The sequence below is a fragment of the Mercenaria mercenaria genome, chromosome 3 (genome assembly GCF_021730395.1).
Source record: "Mercenaria mercenaria strain notata chromosome 3, MADL_Memer_1, whole genome shotgun sequence".
Lineage (NCBI taxonomy): Eukaryota > Metazoa > Mollusca > Bivalvia > Venerida > Veneridae > Mercenaria > Mercenaria mercenaria.
The window spans coordinates 20,000,001-20,013,303 of NC_069363.1; the positions used below are offsets into that span (position 1 = coordinate 20,000,001).

Sequence of the window (13,303 nt, forward strand, 5' to 3'; positions counted from 1 at the left end):
TAATCCATTTCTTGACTGGTGACCTGGGGAGGAAGTGACATGAGAAAAATCGTATGCGTGTGAAAACTCTTTGAACTCTGAACTATCGTAACAAGGCCCATTATCTGAGTATAACACTTCCGGAATACCATGGCGGCTAAAATAACTTTTGAGTTTATCAATCACAGATTTTGACCTTGTACTAGAAAGCTGACTGACCTCGAAATACCTACTGTATGCATCGACTAGCAGTATGTAATCGTTGTTGTTCCAGTAAAATAAATCTGTAGAGCAAACTTGCCATGGCCTGTCGGGAATTTCTGTGGGTTGCAGAGGTTCTTTAGTGTTTGAACACCTGTGTTGTATACATATTGGGCAGCTTAGTACTTTTGCTGTTATGTCTGTGTACATACTAGGCCAGAAAAGTATTTCTTTGGCACGCTGTGTACATTTGTCTACACCTAAGTGTGAGTCATGATTTTTTTCAAGCATCATTGGCCTTAATTGTTTTGGAATCAAGATTTTTGATCTTTTCAAGATGATGCCATCAATCACAGATAGTTCGTCTCTATAATTCCAAAACTCTAATACCTGACTGGGGCAATTGGCTCTGTCATTTGGCCAACCATCTAAAATGACCTTGGACAGATGTTGCATTTGTGAATCTGACTGAGTTGCTGACCTGATTAATTGCATTTTACTGTCACTCACAGGTAAGTTGGACATGACTGTGTGTACATGATACTCTAAGTCATCTGCAATTTCTGGATATTTATCAGGTAAAAATTTGCGAGATAAAGTGTCTGCCAGGGGGATGTTTTTTCCCGGCACGAATACCAGATCTATATCATATTGCTGCAGCTGTAACAGCATGCGCTGTAGGCGAGGAGGTGCAGAGTGCAAGTCTTTCTTCCAGATAGCAAGGAGTGGCTTGTGGTCTGTTTGGCATGTGATACGTCTACCGTATGTATATTGGTGAAAGCGCTTGCAGCCAAATAGTATAGCATATAGCTCTTTTGTGATCTGCGCATAATTGACCTCTGTGGGTGTTAATGCTTTTGATGCAAATGAAATTGGTTTGTCATTTTGCATGAGAACTGCAGCAAGGCCATATTTGGAAGCGTCGACTTGCAATGTAACCTTTTGTTTTGGGTCAAAGTATGCGAGGATAGGACCTGGGCTTTGCGTAATGAGCTGTTTGACCTTTTGAAATGCATCTTCATGGGGTGTATCCCATCTGAATTCAACATCCTTAGACAAAAGTTGTCTTAAAGGAGTAGTTATTTCTGATAGGTTAGGTGCAAATCTTTGCAGATATGTTACCATCCCAAGTACTGTTTGAAGTTCTGACTTTGTTGTGGGTGAAGGCATCTGTTCAATAGCTTTAACTTTGGATGGGTCCATTTTTAAACCTTTAGATGTGAGAAGGTGACCGAAAAAAGGGTATTTCACTTTTCCCTATCTCTGTCTTATCTGGGTTTAGTTTGATGCCCATTTCTCGACATCTTTGCATGAACATGTGAAGATTTGTGTTGTGTTCAGTGTGGTCTTTACCATAAACCACAATATCATCAACAATTGTCGTTACACCTGGCAGATTTTCAAGGCACTGATCCATTTTTGATTGAAACAAATCATTTGCACATGAAACTCCAAAGGGTAACCGTAGAAAACGATATCTTTGAAATGGCGTGTTAAAGCATGTAAGGTATGAAGACTCCTCTGTAAGTTTTATGGACCAGTAACCACTACGAGCGTCAAATTTAGAGAACACTGTAGCATGTGACAATTCAGGAAGTATGTCATCAAGAGTCTTGTTTGGGTAGTGTGGTCTCTTAATGGCATTGTTCAGGTCTTTCGGGTCTAAGCAGATTCTTAGAGATCCATTAGATTTTTCAACAGTGACAAGACTGTTGACCCATTCAGTTGGCTCTGTGACCTTAGCGATTATGTCCTGGGATTCCATATGGTCGAGCTCTGCCTTGAGCTTGTCCTTAATTGCTATGGGCACTTTTCGTGGAGGATGTATAACTGGAGTTGCATCCTCGCGTAAATGTATTTGACATTCACCAGGTAGTTGCCCTATACCTTGAAATATATCAGGGTATTGACCTAGTACTGACTCTTTTGTTGGATGTGAGTCTGAGCCCACAGCTAAGACCAACTTCATGACATTAAGTTTCAAACATGTTTGTAAACCTATTATGGGTTGTGACCTCGTATCTACTATATAGAACTCCTCATAAAATGTTTGCCCATTGTATTTTAATGGCAATTTGATGATACCATCTACCTTTAACGGCTTTCCGGAATAGCCTGTTAAACGCTTCTGATTAGGCGTTAGTGGGCCTGCAATCTTAAGAGATGCATAAACAGACCTTGGAAGGCAGTTTACCTGTGCACCGCTATCAATTTTCATGGAAATTGGTGTTGAACCAATTGTGATTGTGGCAAATGCTTGATTTGTGATATGATCATGCTCAACTGTATTGACATAGAATTCATCATCATGGGAAGGGGTGTCAAGGGAGGAATATTCAAGATCAGATGTAGTATCAAATGATAGGTCATATATTGTCACAACTGAAAATGGTGGCAGCTATAGAAGAAATAGGCAGCATCTTCTGAAGTCAAACGAACAGCCATTCACAGATCATGAACTATGCACAGCACCTTTCCCTTTACAAACAACACACAACACAAATAATTCTACAGAGAGTTCCAAACAAATTGAGTCTAACATGCCTCAAGCTCAATATTCTACCCCACCCTCGCTGGAACAATCTACACAGCAATCTCCGCAAAAAACACAATCCCCACAAACAACAGTAACTGATCCGCCCCAGGCCAGTCCAGCCACTTATAGAACAAGATCAGGTCGTAGTATTAAAGTGTGTTACCTCATTGATTTTGTTGTTAAGCTTTCTCCTTCTGCATACTTTGGCAAAATGATTGGGTTTTGTACAATAATCACAAAATTTTCCCTTAGCGGGACACATGTCATTATATCCATGCTTTGAATTCCCACAATTATCACAGAAATTGCTAGTCCTATGTGTATCATATTGTCCACCTTGTTGTTTCCCTTGAAATGGTCTCTGTTGGCGATCTTGGGGGTTTCTGGAATAAGTCTGTTGCATTGTACTCCGTGTTTTCTTCTGCGCTGCCTTGTACATTGGGTTTCGTCCGACTGCATTCACTGACTGCGATTGACAATTAATGTCCTTGACCTGAGTTTGACTCAACTCATAAGTCCGTGCTATATCCATGCACTTTTCAAGTGTCAGTCCCGATCCTTCGCTTATGAGTTTTTCTCGTATCTTGTGCGAGCGTATTCCAAACACTATGTGATCTCTGATCATTTCGTCAATGATTGTGTCTGGATAGCCACAGTCCTTAATAAGGATTTTCAGTTCTGTTACAAATTGTTCAAAGACTTCTCCTTCTTGCTGAATTCGCGATTTAAATTTGTATCTGCTGTATATGTGGTTTGACTTTGGTGCACAGTAGTTTGCGAAACCATCATAATATGTTTGCAATAACTTCTTTGCTTCTGCGTCAGTGTTCCATGTTGAAAATATCTGCCGTCCTTTTTCCCCCTACCCACAGCATTAGATAATTGCATTTTGATTCCTCGGTTTTCTTTTCTAGGGGTCCACCAAACATAAATTCGGCATGCTCTTTAAAACGCTTAAATGCATTTGGCAAATCATTTGATTCCCAATCCATCCTGGGATTGCTTTGTGTTTCCATCTTAACAATGGGTTTTCTATTTTATATACAAAACAACAGTCCGCAGAATATTTAATTGTTTAATCCGTCAGTAATAATTAGGCACAGAATAAAGTCACTTTACTTCTGACACCATGTAATAATGTTGGTGGATATAAAGGAGACACAACTGTTTTCTAAGCTTTAATCTATAGGAATGAATATTCTATGTACAACAAACATACAAGTAAGAGAGTGGTCAGTGGGCGGTGCTTATCAGTAGACCTGATAGCTGTGATTCGCCAGTGGACTAGCCTATAATGTAACAATAAGGTAAATGTCATTTATCAGATCATCAGGGAGAAAATATGCTCTGAACGGGGATCGAACCCACGACACTGACATCCATAGATCTGTGCTCTACAGGCCAAAGACGACCAATTCAAAAAAGTTCAGAGAACGTACTGGGAATGAGGTAAGTGTATACCTTGGAATAAGCTAGTGTCTGTGCGTTCTGATTGGTGCGTTCTGATACAGTATTTTATTATGCATTTTGACAAAATTTCTGTGTATTGAAAAAAAAGATTTATTGACCAAATTTCTCCCACCATGCCAACGATGTAAACCGGGGGTCATCTCATCCACACGAAAATTACTTAAATAAAGTATCACTATTCATATGTTTTTCATCCGATATTTAGGTACAACTTAGGTAGTTTTTGATAAACTTGTAATTAGATATACATGGTTTTGATATATGGAAGGCCGTACACGCCTGTAATAATGTGAGTCTATGGGAAAACAATTGGTGGTCTCTAACCTGCCAAGTAGCTACAAGTAGTAGTACAGAAGGTATAAGTAGATAGTAGTAATTAGTAAAGTAAAGTAGAGCCACGTTGTTTAAGAAATAAAATATCAAAAAGAGTGATCTGTAGTTGAATAAAATCATTGCTCGGCTAAGTTCTACATGGCGTGTTTAGCCTATATTGAATAAATAGTGGTCATTGGCCAGTATAGATACGGTAACACATTTTTGGTAGAGAGGCGCTTGAAGTCAGCTTAAACAAAATGGGGGTACTGAGCAAAATCTCCCCTCAAAAAGCAGCCTTGTCCACTGCTGTTGGCATTGCTATCTACGTAGTTTATAAAACTAATGCCAGTAAAAAGCAACTGTAAGTTATTTATACTATAAAATTCCTGTTTTGTGGAAACAAGTAAAGTGGGTTGGGTATGTCCCAGTGTGATAATTTATGAACCCTAACCCATGCCATCGGGTGATGTCAGTGACATGTTGCAGTTTTCTATCATTGAAAATTGTTTAAATGGAACTAGACAGGACATCTGTACTTTTTAAAACATTACAATCACATTACAAAATCTAAGCAAATGGCAGCATTGAACTGCTCAGGGGGGTATCAAGTCAACTCGTCCCCTAGTCAAGTTGTCCCCCAGTCAACTCGTCCCCGATTTGGTCATTTCGTCCCCCAAAATTGGTCATTTCGTCCCCCTCATCATTTAATTTGGTCAACTTGTCCCTATTTTGGTCAACTCGTCCCCATTTTGGTCAACTCGTCCAGGCATTTTTGCTTTTTTTATGAAATTTTTGACTTTGAAAACTTGTATTTAAAATCATCTTGAGTTTTGAAGGAGTTATATTGGAAGTAGTTAACTTTAAATAATTAGGTTTGATAAAATAATTAAAGAAATATACTGAAAATATAAGACAATTAACTGAAATAAAATATAAATAAAATAAATACAATGTCCTTAGTATTAAAAATTCAGTAAAATAGAAAATCTAATTAGCCTGTGCCCCTATATACTCGTGGTACTAGTGACACTAAATATAGTAAGCAAGCAAATAAAAATGTAACAGTTATTTTGTTTAATAACTAATTTAAAATAATTCATTATCTATCAAAACATACAAGTTTTGACACAAAATATTATTAAAATACTCCCGACAATCACGTGTCAACATGTACACTTTCTACCATTTTGATTTTGTATGTCCTTGGTATTTTCGTGTTAAAAATGTTGTTGTTGTAGTTGTAGAATTATTGTTAGGTTACATACCACGATATTTGTTTATTTCCAGTACACTAAGGAATTCTGTGTCTGTTTGTAAAAATAACAGTTTAATTATAACAATATTGGTAAAATTATGTGAAATGTTCCACACCTGGTACTTAACAATTTACTCATTTTGACAGTGTGTACACCTGAAAGAGCTGTCCCTTCTCAGAACCCTGACCTTTGAACCCTTGTATGTGACCACTAAAATTAGTCTGTTTCGGAAATTATGGTACCAAGGCGGGAATTAAATGGAAGCGGGGCATTGTGGGATCGTCGTTCATCCGAATCGGGCCTATTTATAACAGATGACATAAACAAAACATTGGCGAAAACGATGTTAACAAGTGAAAACTACAGGATATGGGTTTAATTGGATAGAAATTTAAGTATTTCAACTATTTTGAAAGTTAACTCATCAAAATTCTATGCATTCTGGATAAATTGATTAAAATTTGAACTGAAAACGAAAGTAGGTTGTTTGTAAACAATGTCAAGATGGCGCTGCAGTGCAAAACGGAAATAACGCGAAATTACCAATGACGCGAGAATACCACGGATGACTATAACTTTTTAAAAATCATAGTAAGAAAAGAGAGAGCAATAAATCCTTACCTCTGGTCATAATAAAAGAAAGTTTTAATTAGAAATACAATAAAGAATAATTAAACAGTTAATATCTGTCACATATGTTTTACTTAAAATAACCAACATACTTCATATTCATTTCTGTCATTAAAATAAAAAAAGAAATACTTCAAAAGTAGGGAGACAGTGGTTTCTAAAAAAAGTAGAATGAGCATATACCTGCATACGAAAGGTGTTAAAGGTTATTAATGACATTAAAAGGCGTTGATTGGGCTGATTGGAAGGTGTTAATGGTATTTTATTGCATGAGAAGTTGTTGATTGACCGAATGAAATGTGTGAAAATTTTCCACAGGTAGAAATAAATGTGTTAGTAGTTGATTGGAGTGAGGAAATTATTTGTTTAATAAAAAGTTTAATCTTATTCAAGAGTTCAAGAGTTTGAAAATAACCAGTATCAAATATGGACATTTAAACAGCAATCATGTTGTTCAACATAGCAGACTTACAAAGACAAATAGAAAAAAAAAAACAGAAAAAACCCAGAAAAAAACAGAAAAAAAAACCAGAAAATCCTCCTGTTTAATCGATCACTTTTAAAGCAAAAAGTTCTTAAAACAAACGAAAACTTATATATATTTTTAGCATAAAATAATTGAAAGAAAAAAACTGACATAATTTATCATACTTTGATTTTTTTTTTCAAAATACCTTTTAAAAAGGGGGCCGAAACAGAGGGGACTAAATGACCAATTGGAAAACGCCGAGGGGGACGAAATGACCAAATCTGGGACGAGTTGACTGGGGGACGAGATGACTAGGGGACGAGTTGACTGTTAATCCTCAGGGGTTGGGAGGTGGACAATAGCAGGGATGAGATAATTCCAGAGATACACTGTTCTGGGAAAGAAAAAAATATAAGCAATCTGTACACTAGTGTAGTTGCCGTGAATATCTTGTAACTGAGGGAGTGGAAGTGACGTGTTGGGCTAAGGGAACTAAGAAGCCTTCTTTGGGGATGGCAAGTAACCTCTTAGCTGTAGTTCGATCCCATTAATGCTAAAATTCTTCCATGCATGCGTATTACGGGTGTCATATCGGATATTTCTGGTGTTCAGAGATGGTCATTGCCGGAGGCAGCGAATGCCGCGCGTTGCGATGGACGCCCGCGATGGTCCGTGGTGGTCAGCTGCGAGGAAACCTGGTGTTCATTCAATACTTTTTGAAAGAATTATTCATCACATAATTTATAAATATAAATGCTTAAATTGTCTTTAGATGCATATACTAACTAATTATTTAGAATGTATACCTCGTCCATATACTCGTAATCAGTCGCGATATGATGATATGTAATAGTAATTATCACATTGTTTTGTATTTTCTGTAAAATCTAAATAGAGATGCATATTCTTTGTTTTGTTCCAACAGTTTTATTTCTTTTTTCAGGTCACTGCAAGCGTATAAATCTTTGATCCTATTGTTCATTTCTAAATTGATTGTTGAGTTAATTTTATGCTATTTGCAACTCTCCTAACAAATACCTTGCAAATTATGTTTTACTAACACCTGTTTCTTACTCTGTTTTATTTATTACGGTACCTAATACGCCCTTTTGTTTCGCTTGTTTGTCAGTTTTCAGATGTTTAGAAATTATTGGTAAGTTTATTTACACTGTTCTATGATTGCTAATCAAATAATTATTGTTATTTGTTCGTAATATGTTTAATAATATAATTACTATCTTATTTGTTGACAATTTATTTGTTGACAACCTTTGATAAGATGAATATATTTAATAGTATTTCAAAACTTTTAATTTGAGTCTTTGATTTATTATTTTCATTACTTATTAGATGAATATTTAATACACACTTTTATGATATATGAGACTTAGGTACATAACTTTCGTTTTCGGAATTCCGCATATTGTTGTAATATTTACACGTACTTTTTCTGTAAACAATAGAAACAGTTGCATTTTTTCTAATTACAGGTAAACGTAAGCGGCGAATTTGGTGTTTGAGAAGAAGACGAATATGAAATTTTTGTTCAAATACAAATAGACATAGTCTCACTCTGTTATTTTACACCCTCTTGCTCATTTATTAGCCCACCATCATCAGATGGTGGGCTATTCAAATCACTCTGCGTCCGTGGTCCGTCGTCCTTCCGTCCGTCCGTCCGTCCGTCCGTCCTTCCGTCTGTTAACAATTTCTCGTTATCTCATCTCCTCAGAAACTACCGGGGGGATTTTAACCAAACTTTGTCAGAATGATGTATTGGTACCCTAGTTTTGTCCCCCTGAAAATCAGACTGGTTCAACAATTTTTTAGTGAGTTATGGCCCTTTGTTTATTTCTATAATTTACATAGATTTATATAGGGAAAAACTTTGAAAATCTTCTTGTCCAAAACCACAGAGCCTAGGGCTTTGATATTTAGTATGAAGCATCATCTAGTGGTCCTCTACCAAGATGATTCAAATTATTTCCTTGGGGTCTAATATGGCCCCGCCCCGGGGGTCACATGGTTTATATAGACTTATATAGGGAAAAACTTTGAAAAACCTCTTTTTCAAAACCACAGGGCCTAGGGCTTTGATATTTTGTATATGACATCATCTAGTGGTCTTCTACTAAGATTGTTCAAATTATCCCCCTAGGGTCAAATATGGCCCCGCCCCAGGGGTCACATGGTTTACATAGACTTATATAGGGAAAAACTTTGAAAATCTAGTCCAAACCACAAAGCCTAGGGCTTTGGCATTTGTAATGTAGCATCATCTAGTGGTTCTCTACCAAGTTTGTTCAAATTATCCCGCAAGGGTCAAATATGGCCCCGCCCTGGGGGGTCACATGGTTCATATAGACTTATATAGGGAAAAGATTTTAAAATCTTGTCAATAACCTACAACATTCAAATTTGGACCACATGTATGGTTTTGAGTGGCAAGATGAACCTTGACATGAGTTGACCTTGATTTTGACCTAGTGACCTACTTTCACATTTCTGTAGCTACTGCCTTCAAAGGACAAAGTTCACTTAAGCCTTATATGGCCTATGCAATTTTGAAAATTTTCAAATTGGCTAAAATTTGAAAAACTTTATATTGTCTGCTACCAGAATGTTTATCTATTGTAAGGAATTAAGTTTTTTATAAACAGATTCATTATTATGTTCTACACATATCACTGAATATTGCTGAAATTGCAGATTTTTAAGAAAATGGGCATTTTTTGCCATATTTTATGTCACATAGGAATATTTTTAGAAGTGAGCACACTCAAGGACCACAAAAATATTTTGACCATAGGTCCAGCTTCTTTCACAGAATTTATGGTCATTTTTTGATTGTGGTCGACAGCTGTGCTAGTAGTGAAAATTTCATATTTGTTTAAAAATTCTCTTAAAAACTGAAGGCTTCCCATACTCATAATAGTAAACGTATTTTCGGTTATGTCAAATATTTTCTTCTATAATGAATATTTTGTAAATTATTTCGTGCAATTTGATAAAAGAATACTTCTTGATGAAAGAAAACGTGTTCTTTACTCCATTTAGAAACTTTCAGTTTTTTAGGCCATTTTGAGGCAAAATTGAACCTTCTCCTTTGGACCACATGCATAGTTTTGTGCACTGAAACAAACTTTGACCTTGGCATTGATCTAGTGACCTACTTTCACATTTTTGAAGGTACAGGCTTCAAATTTGGACAACATGCATAGTTTCCTGTTCTGAAATGGAATTTGACCTTGATTTTGACCTACTGACCTACTTTCACATTTCTCAAGCTACAGCCTTCAAATTTGGACCACATGCATAGTTTTGTGTACCGAAACAAACTTTGACCTTTACATTGACCTGGTGACCTACTTTCACATTTTTGAAGGTACAGGCTTCAAATTTGGAACACATGCATAGTTCTGTGTTCCGAAATAAAATTTGACCTTGATTTTGACCTAGTGACCTACTTTCACATTTCTCAAGCTACGGCCTTCAAATTTGGACCACTTGCATAGTTTTGTGTACCGAAATGAACTTTGACCTTAAGATTGACCTAGTGGCCTACTTTCACATTTCTGTAGCTACAGGCTTCAAATTTAGACCACATGCATAGGATTGTGTACCGAAACAAACTTTGACCTTGACATTGACCTAGTGACCTACTTTCACATTTTTGAAGGTACAGGCTTTAAATTTGGACCACATGCATAAATTTGTGTTCTGAAGTGTAATTTGACCTTGATTTTGACCTAGTGACCTACTTTCACATTTCGTCCTTGAAATTGATCTAGTGACCTACTTTCACATTTCTCAAGCTACAGCTTTTGAATTTGGACCACATGCACACTGTTGTGTACGGAAATGAAATTTGACCTTGAGCTAGTCAGTAAGTCTTGAAATTTGGAACACTCAAAAATGGCACATTGGTGGGCGCCAAGATCACTCTGTGATCTCTTGTTAACTATTTAAACAGTCATAAATGCCATATGGTGACCGAAAAAAGTCTCTCTTTATGTGGTCTCAGTGTTGTTTGTTTTTCTCTGGGCCTTCGGGTTTCTGGAGTCATCTCTGTTGTGTTTATTTTTTCTCTGGTCTTTTGGGATGCTCAAGTCGATCCACTGTCTATACATGCTGTACTGTGAAGTGAAGTTCCGTCATATGGTAGGTTTTGATGGGGTGGTGATGGTTGGTGAAGGATGCTGCACATTTCATTACCCCTCGAGTTTTTATTAGTTTACAAGTTAGAGTTCAGTGTACTTAAAAGGTTTTATATTTTGCTATGGTTCTACTTTGCAAATGTGGACTCTGAATCTGTTTTTTTTTGTGCTCTGTGCTTCCAAGAAATCTACTTTTACCTATCATCTTTATTAACTATTACAAAAGCTGTCATTTAATAACATTTAACATGGGTAGTTACACTGTAAGAAGATTCAAACATCTGTAAAATATCCATTATATAAAAACAAAACGCAAAAAAAACTAATGATACTAATAAATTGATTATAATTCATATTTACACATTCATATCATTATAAATGACCTTTGCTACTGGGTGAAACATAAATATCAATCTAAATGAGAAGTCTTTTGGATGTCAGGTAAGCACCAAAAATTCCAAAGGATATTTAGTCAAAGACAGGTACAAGCTAGTAGTATATGTAAGCTGCATTAGGCAATAGTTCTAAATCATAGTTGTATATCTTTGACGTTACTTATCTCTGACGTTATTTGCCTCTGACGCTATATATCTTTGACGTAATAATGTATCTTCGACGTTATGCTTTTTCGACGCAATTATGTCCTGTCAGCCTGTTACTAGTTGTGGTGCATCCAGTTGTCGTCCCGTCGTTTTTCGTGTTCCTGTCATTGCTTGTTCTGGCCTTGCCGTATATTGCTCATAATGGTATTTTAGTGGTAATAAAATTAATTCTGTGTTCAGATGTCTCCGTTTTTTTTCTCAGTTCGTCATTTGTGTCTCATCTTCCAGTTCGTCAGAGGCCCACATACTTGTAGTACTAATACTGCGTAATAAAAATGTGCCAAATATGGTAAGGACAGAACAATGACGGGAACAAGTTAGGTAAATATGTATTAAAAAAAAAAATGTTAAAAAATCCTTGTGCAAAATATTGCAGGAATAAGACACTAACTCTTGCATAGTCTTCACCTGAAATAGACAAAAAAAAAACAACAACATTCAGAATGTGTGCTCAATACTTCCGAAAACCACTAAACTTTTCACCAAACATAGCATTTTATATTAATTCCTTAATAAAATAAATTACTGAAGTATTAGCAGCTTGTAATTCACACAAATGTATTAAAATGATTATTGATCATCGAACCTTTAGTTGTAAAAACATTCAAAGAGAACCTATGTACACTGTTTCTGTTTATTCACTTGGAAAACTTGTGCACTTTTAAAAACTATCATGCAGACGTTTTCGAACCAAACAGAACGTTGTTAATGGCAATAAAAATTCGTTACAAAACATAACGTTTTTTAATTGTAAAATAACTTTTTAGTCGTTAATGCAAATAAATTCATTAGAAAAAGAAACCTAGCAACTTACCTCTATTATAATCTTTTAATTTTATGCCAAATTCATAACAAAGATAAACCGTTAAGCGCTAAACAATATAACTGTTAGGTATTGTTAGTATATAAGAACACTAGAGTGGAACGAAAATATATACAACAAGGTACAAAAGTATACTGTATACGTTTCTTGACAACAGCTGTACCTGCAAAATAAATAAAAATCAGTATGTAAAAATACTGAAACAATTGCTCAAATCCTGAAGCTAATATAAGTGAAAAAATAAAAACAAAAAATAACATTAAGAGTTCTAAAGTTCTCTGAGATTCGCTTTTGAGATAGTACATCTTATTTGATACCGTCGGAACGGCGGATTAATTATTTCTTACATGCATATGGTGGTCTTGCTGTCTCAGGATTTTAGTTAACAGTTGAGAAAACAGAAAACAAAATTATATTCACACAGAAAAAAACAACAAAAAAACTTCTATCGGCTATGTTATTTTGTTATTAACACTTACGATTATGTGCGAGCTCTTTCTGTTTAAAATACGCCGACAATGTGTCAAAATGTGTTCAGGCAATTATATGAAAAAATCTTGTGAATGTAATCAACGTGTCACAATTTGATACAATGTGTGTGTAAAATATCCCTTCACACAATAACTTACAATTTGGATATAATTTATTGAAAAAGATAAAATCGCCAATGGCAATAAACTAAAATCAAAACATTAAAAATATCGGATGTAGATAACAACAGTTCCTAAGGTCCGATAAAGCAAAGAGTTATAAAAATAAACATACTTCTTTGGATAAAGGTAGACGAGTAAATTGAATAAATGATATACATTGTATATTTATAATAAATACATTATAGATGGTAACAATTAAGTGCTACAATATA

At 35.6% G+C, this 13,303-nt stretch overlaps 2 protein-coding genes across 3 annotated transcripts in view; one reads left to right on the forward strand and one right to left on the reverse strand.

The window, feature by feature from the left end:
- Positions 1-1,393: 1,393 nt before the first annotated feature.
- LOC128555853 (uncharacterized protein K02A2.6-like) lies at positions 1,394-3,341 on the reverse strand. Its single transcript, XM_053539616.1, has 2 exons — positions 2,880-3,341; positions 1,394-2,578 (listed from the first exon to the last, which is right to left on the reverse strand). The coding sequence occupies exons 1-2, from the start codon at positions 3,339-3,341 to the stop codon at positions 1,394-1,396; spliced, it is 1,647 nt and encodes a 548-aa protein (XP_053395591.1).
- A 1,367-nt stretch (positions 3,342-4,708) lies between these two features.
- LOC123525320 (ATP-binding cassette sub-family D member 3-like) overlaps positions 4,709-13,303 on the forward strand; it is a 59,740-nt gene continuing 51,145 nt past the window's right edge. For both annotated transcript variants that reach the window (XM_045304272.2, XM_045304273.2), the window contains exon 1: positions 4,709-4,862. In XM_045304272.2, coding sequence (XP_045160207.2) covers positions 4,759-4,862 — 104 coding nt within the window. In that variant the 5' untranslated portion in view covers positions 4,709-4,758. The remainder of the gene's footprint in view (positions 4,863-13,303) is intronic.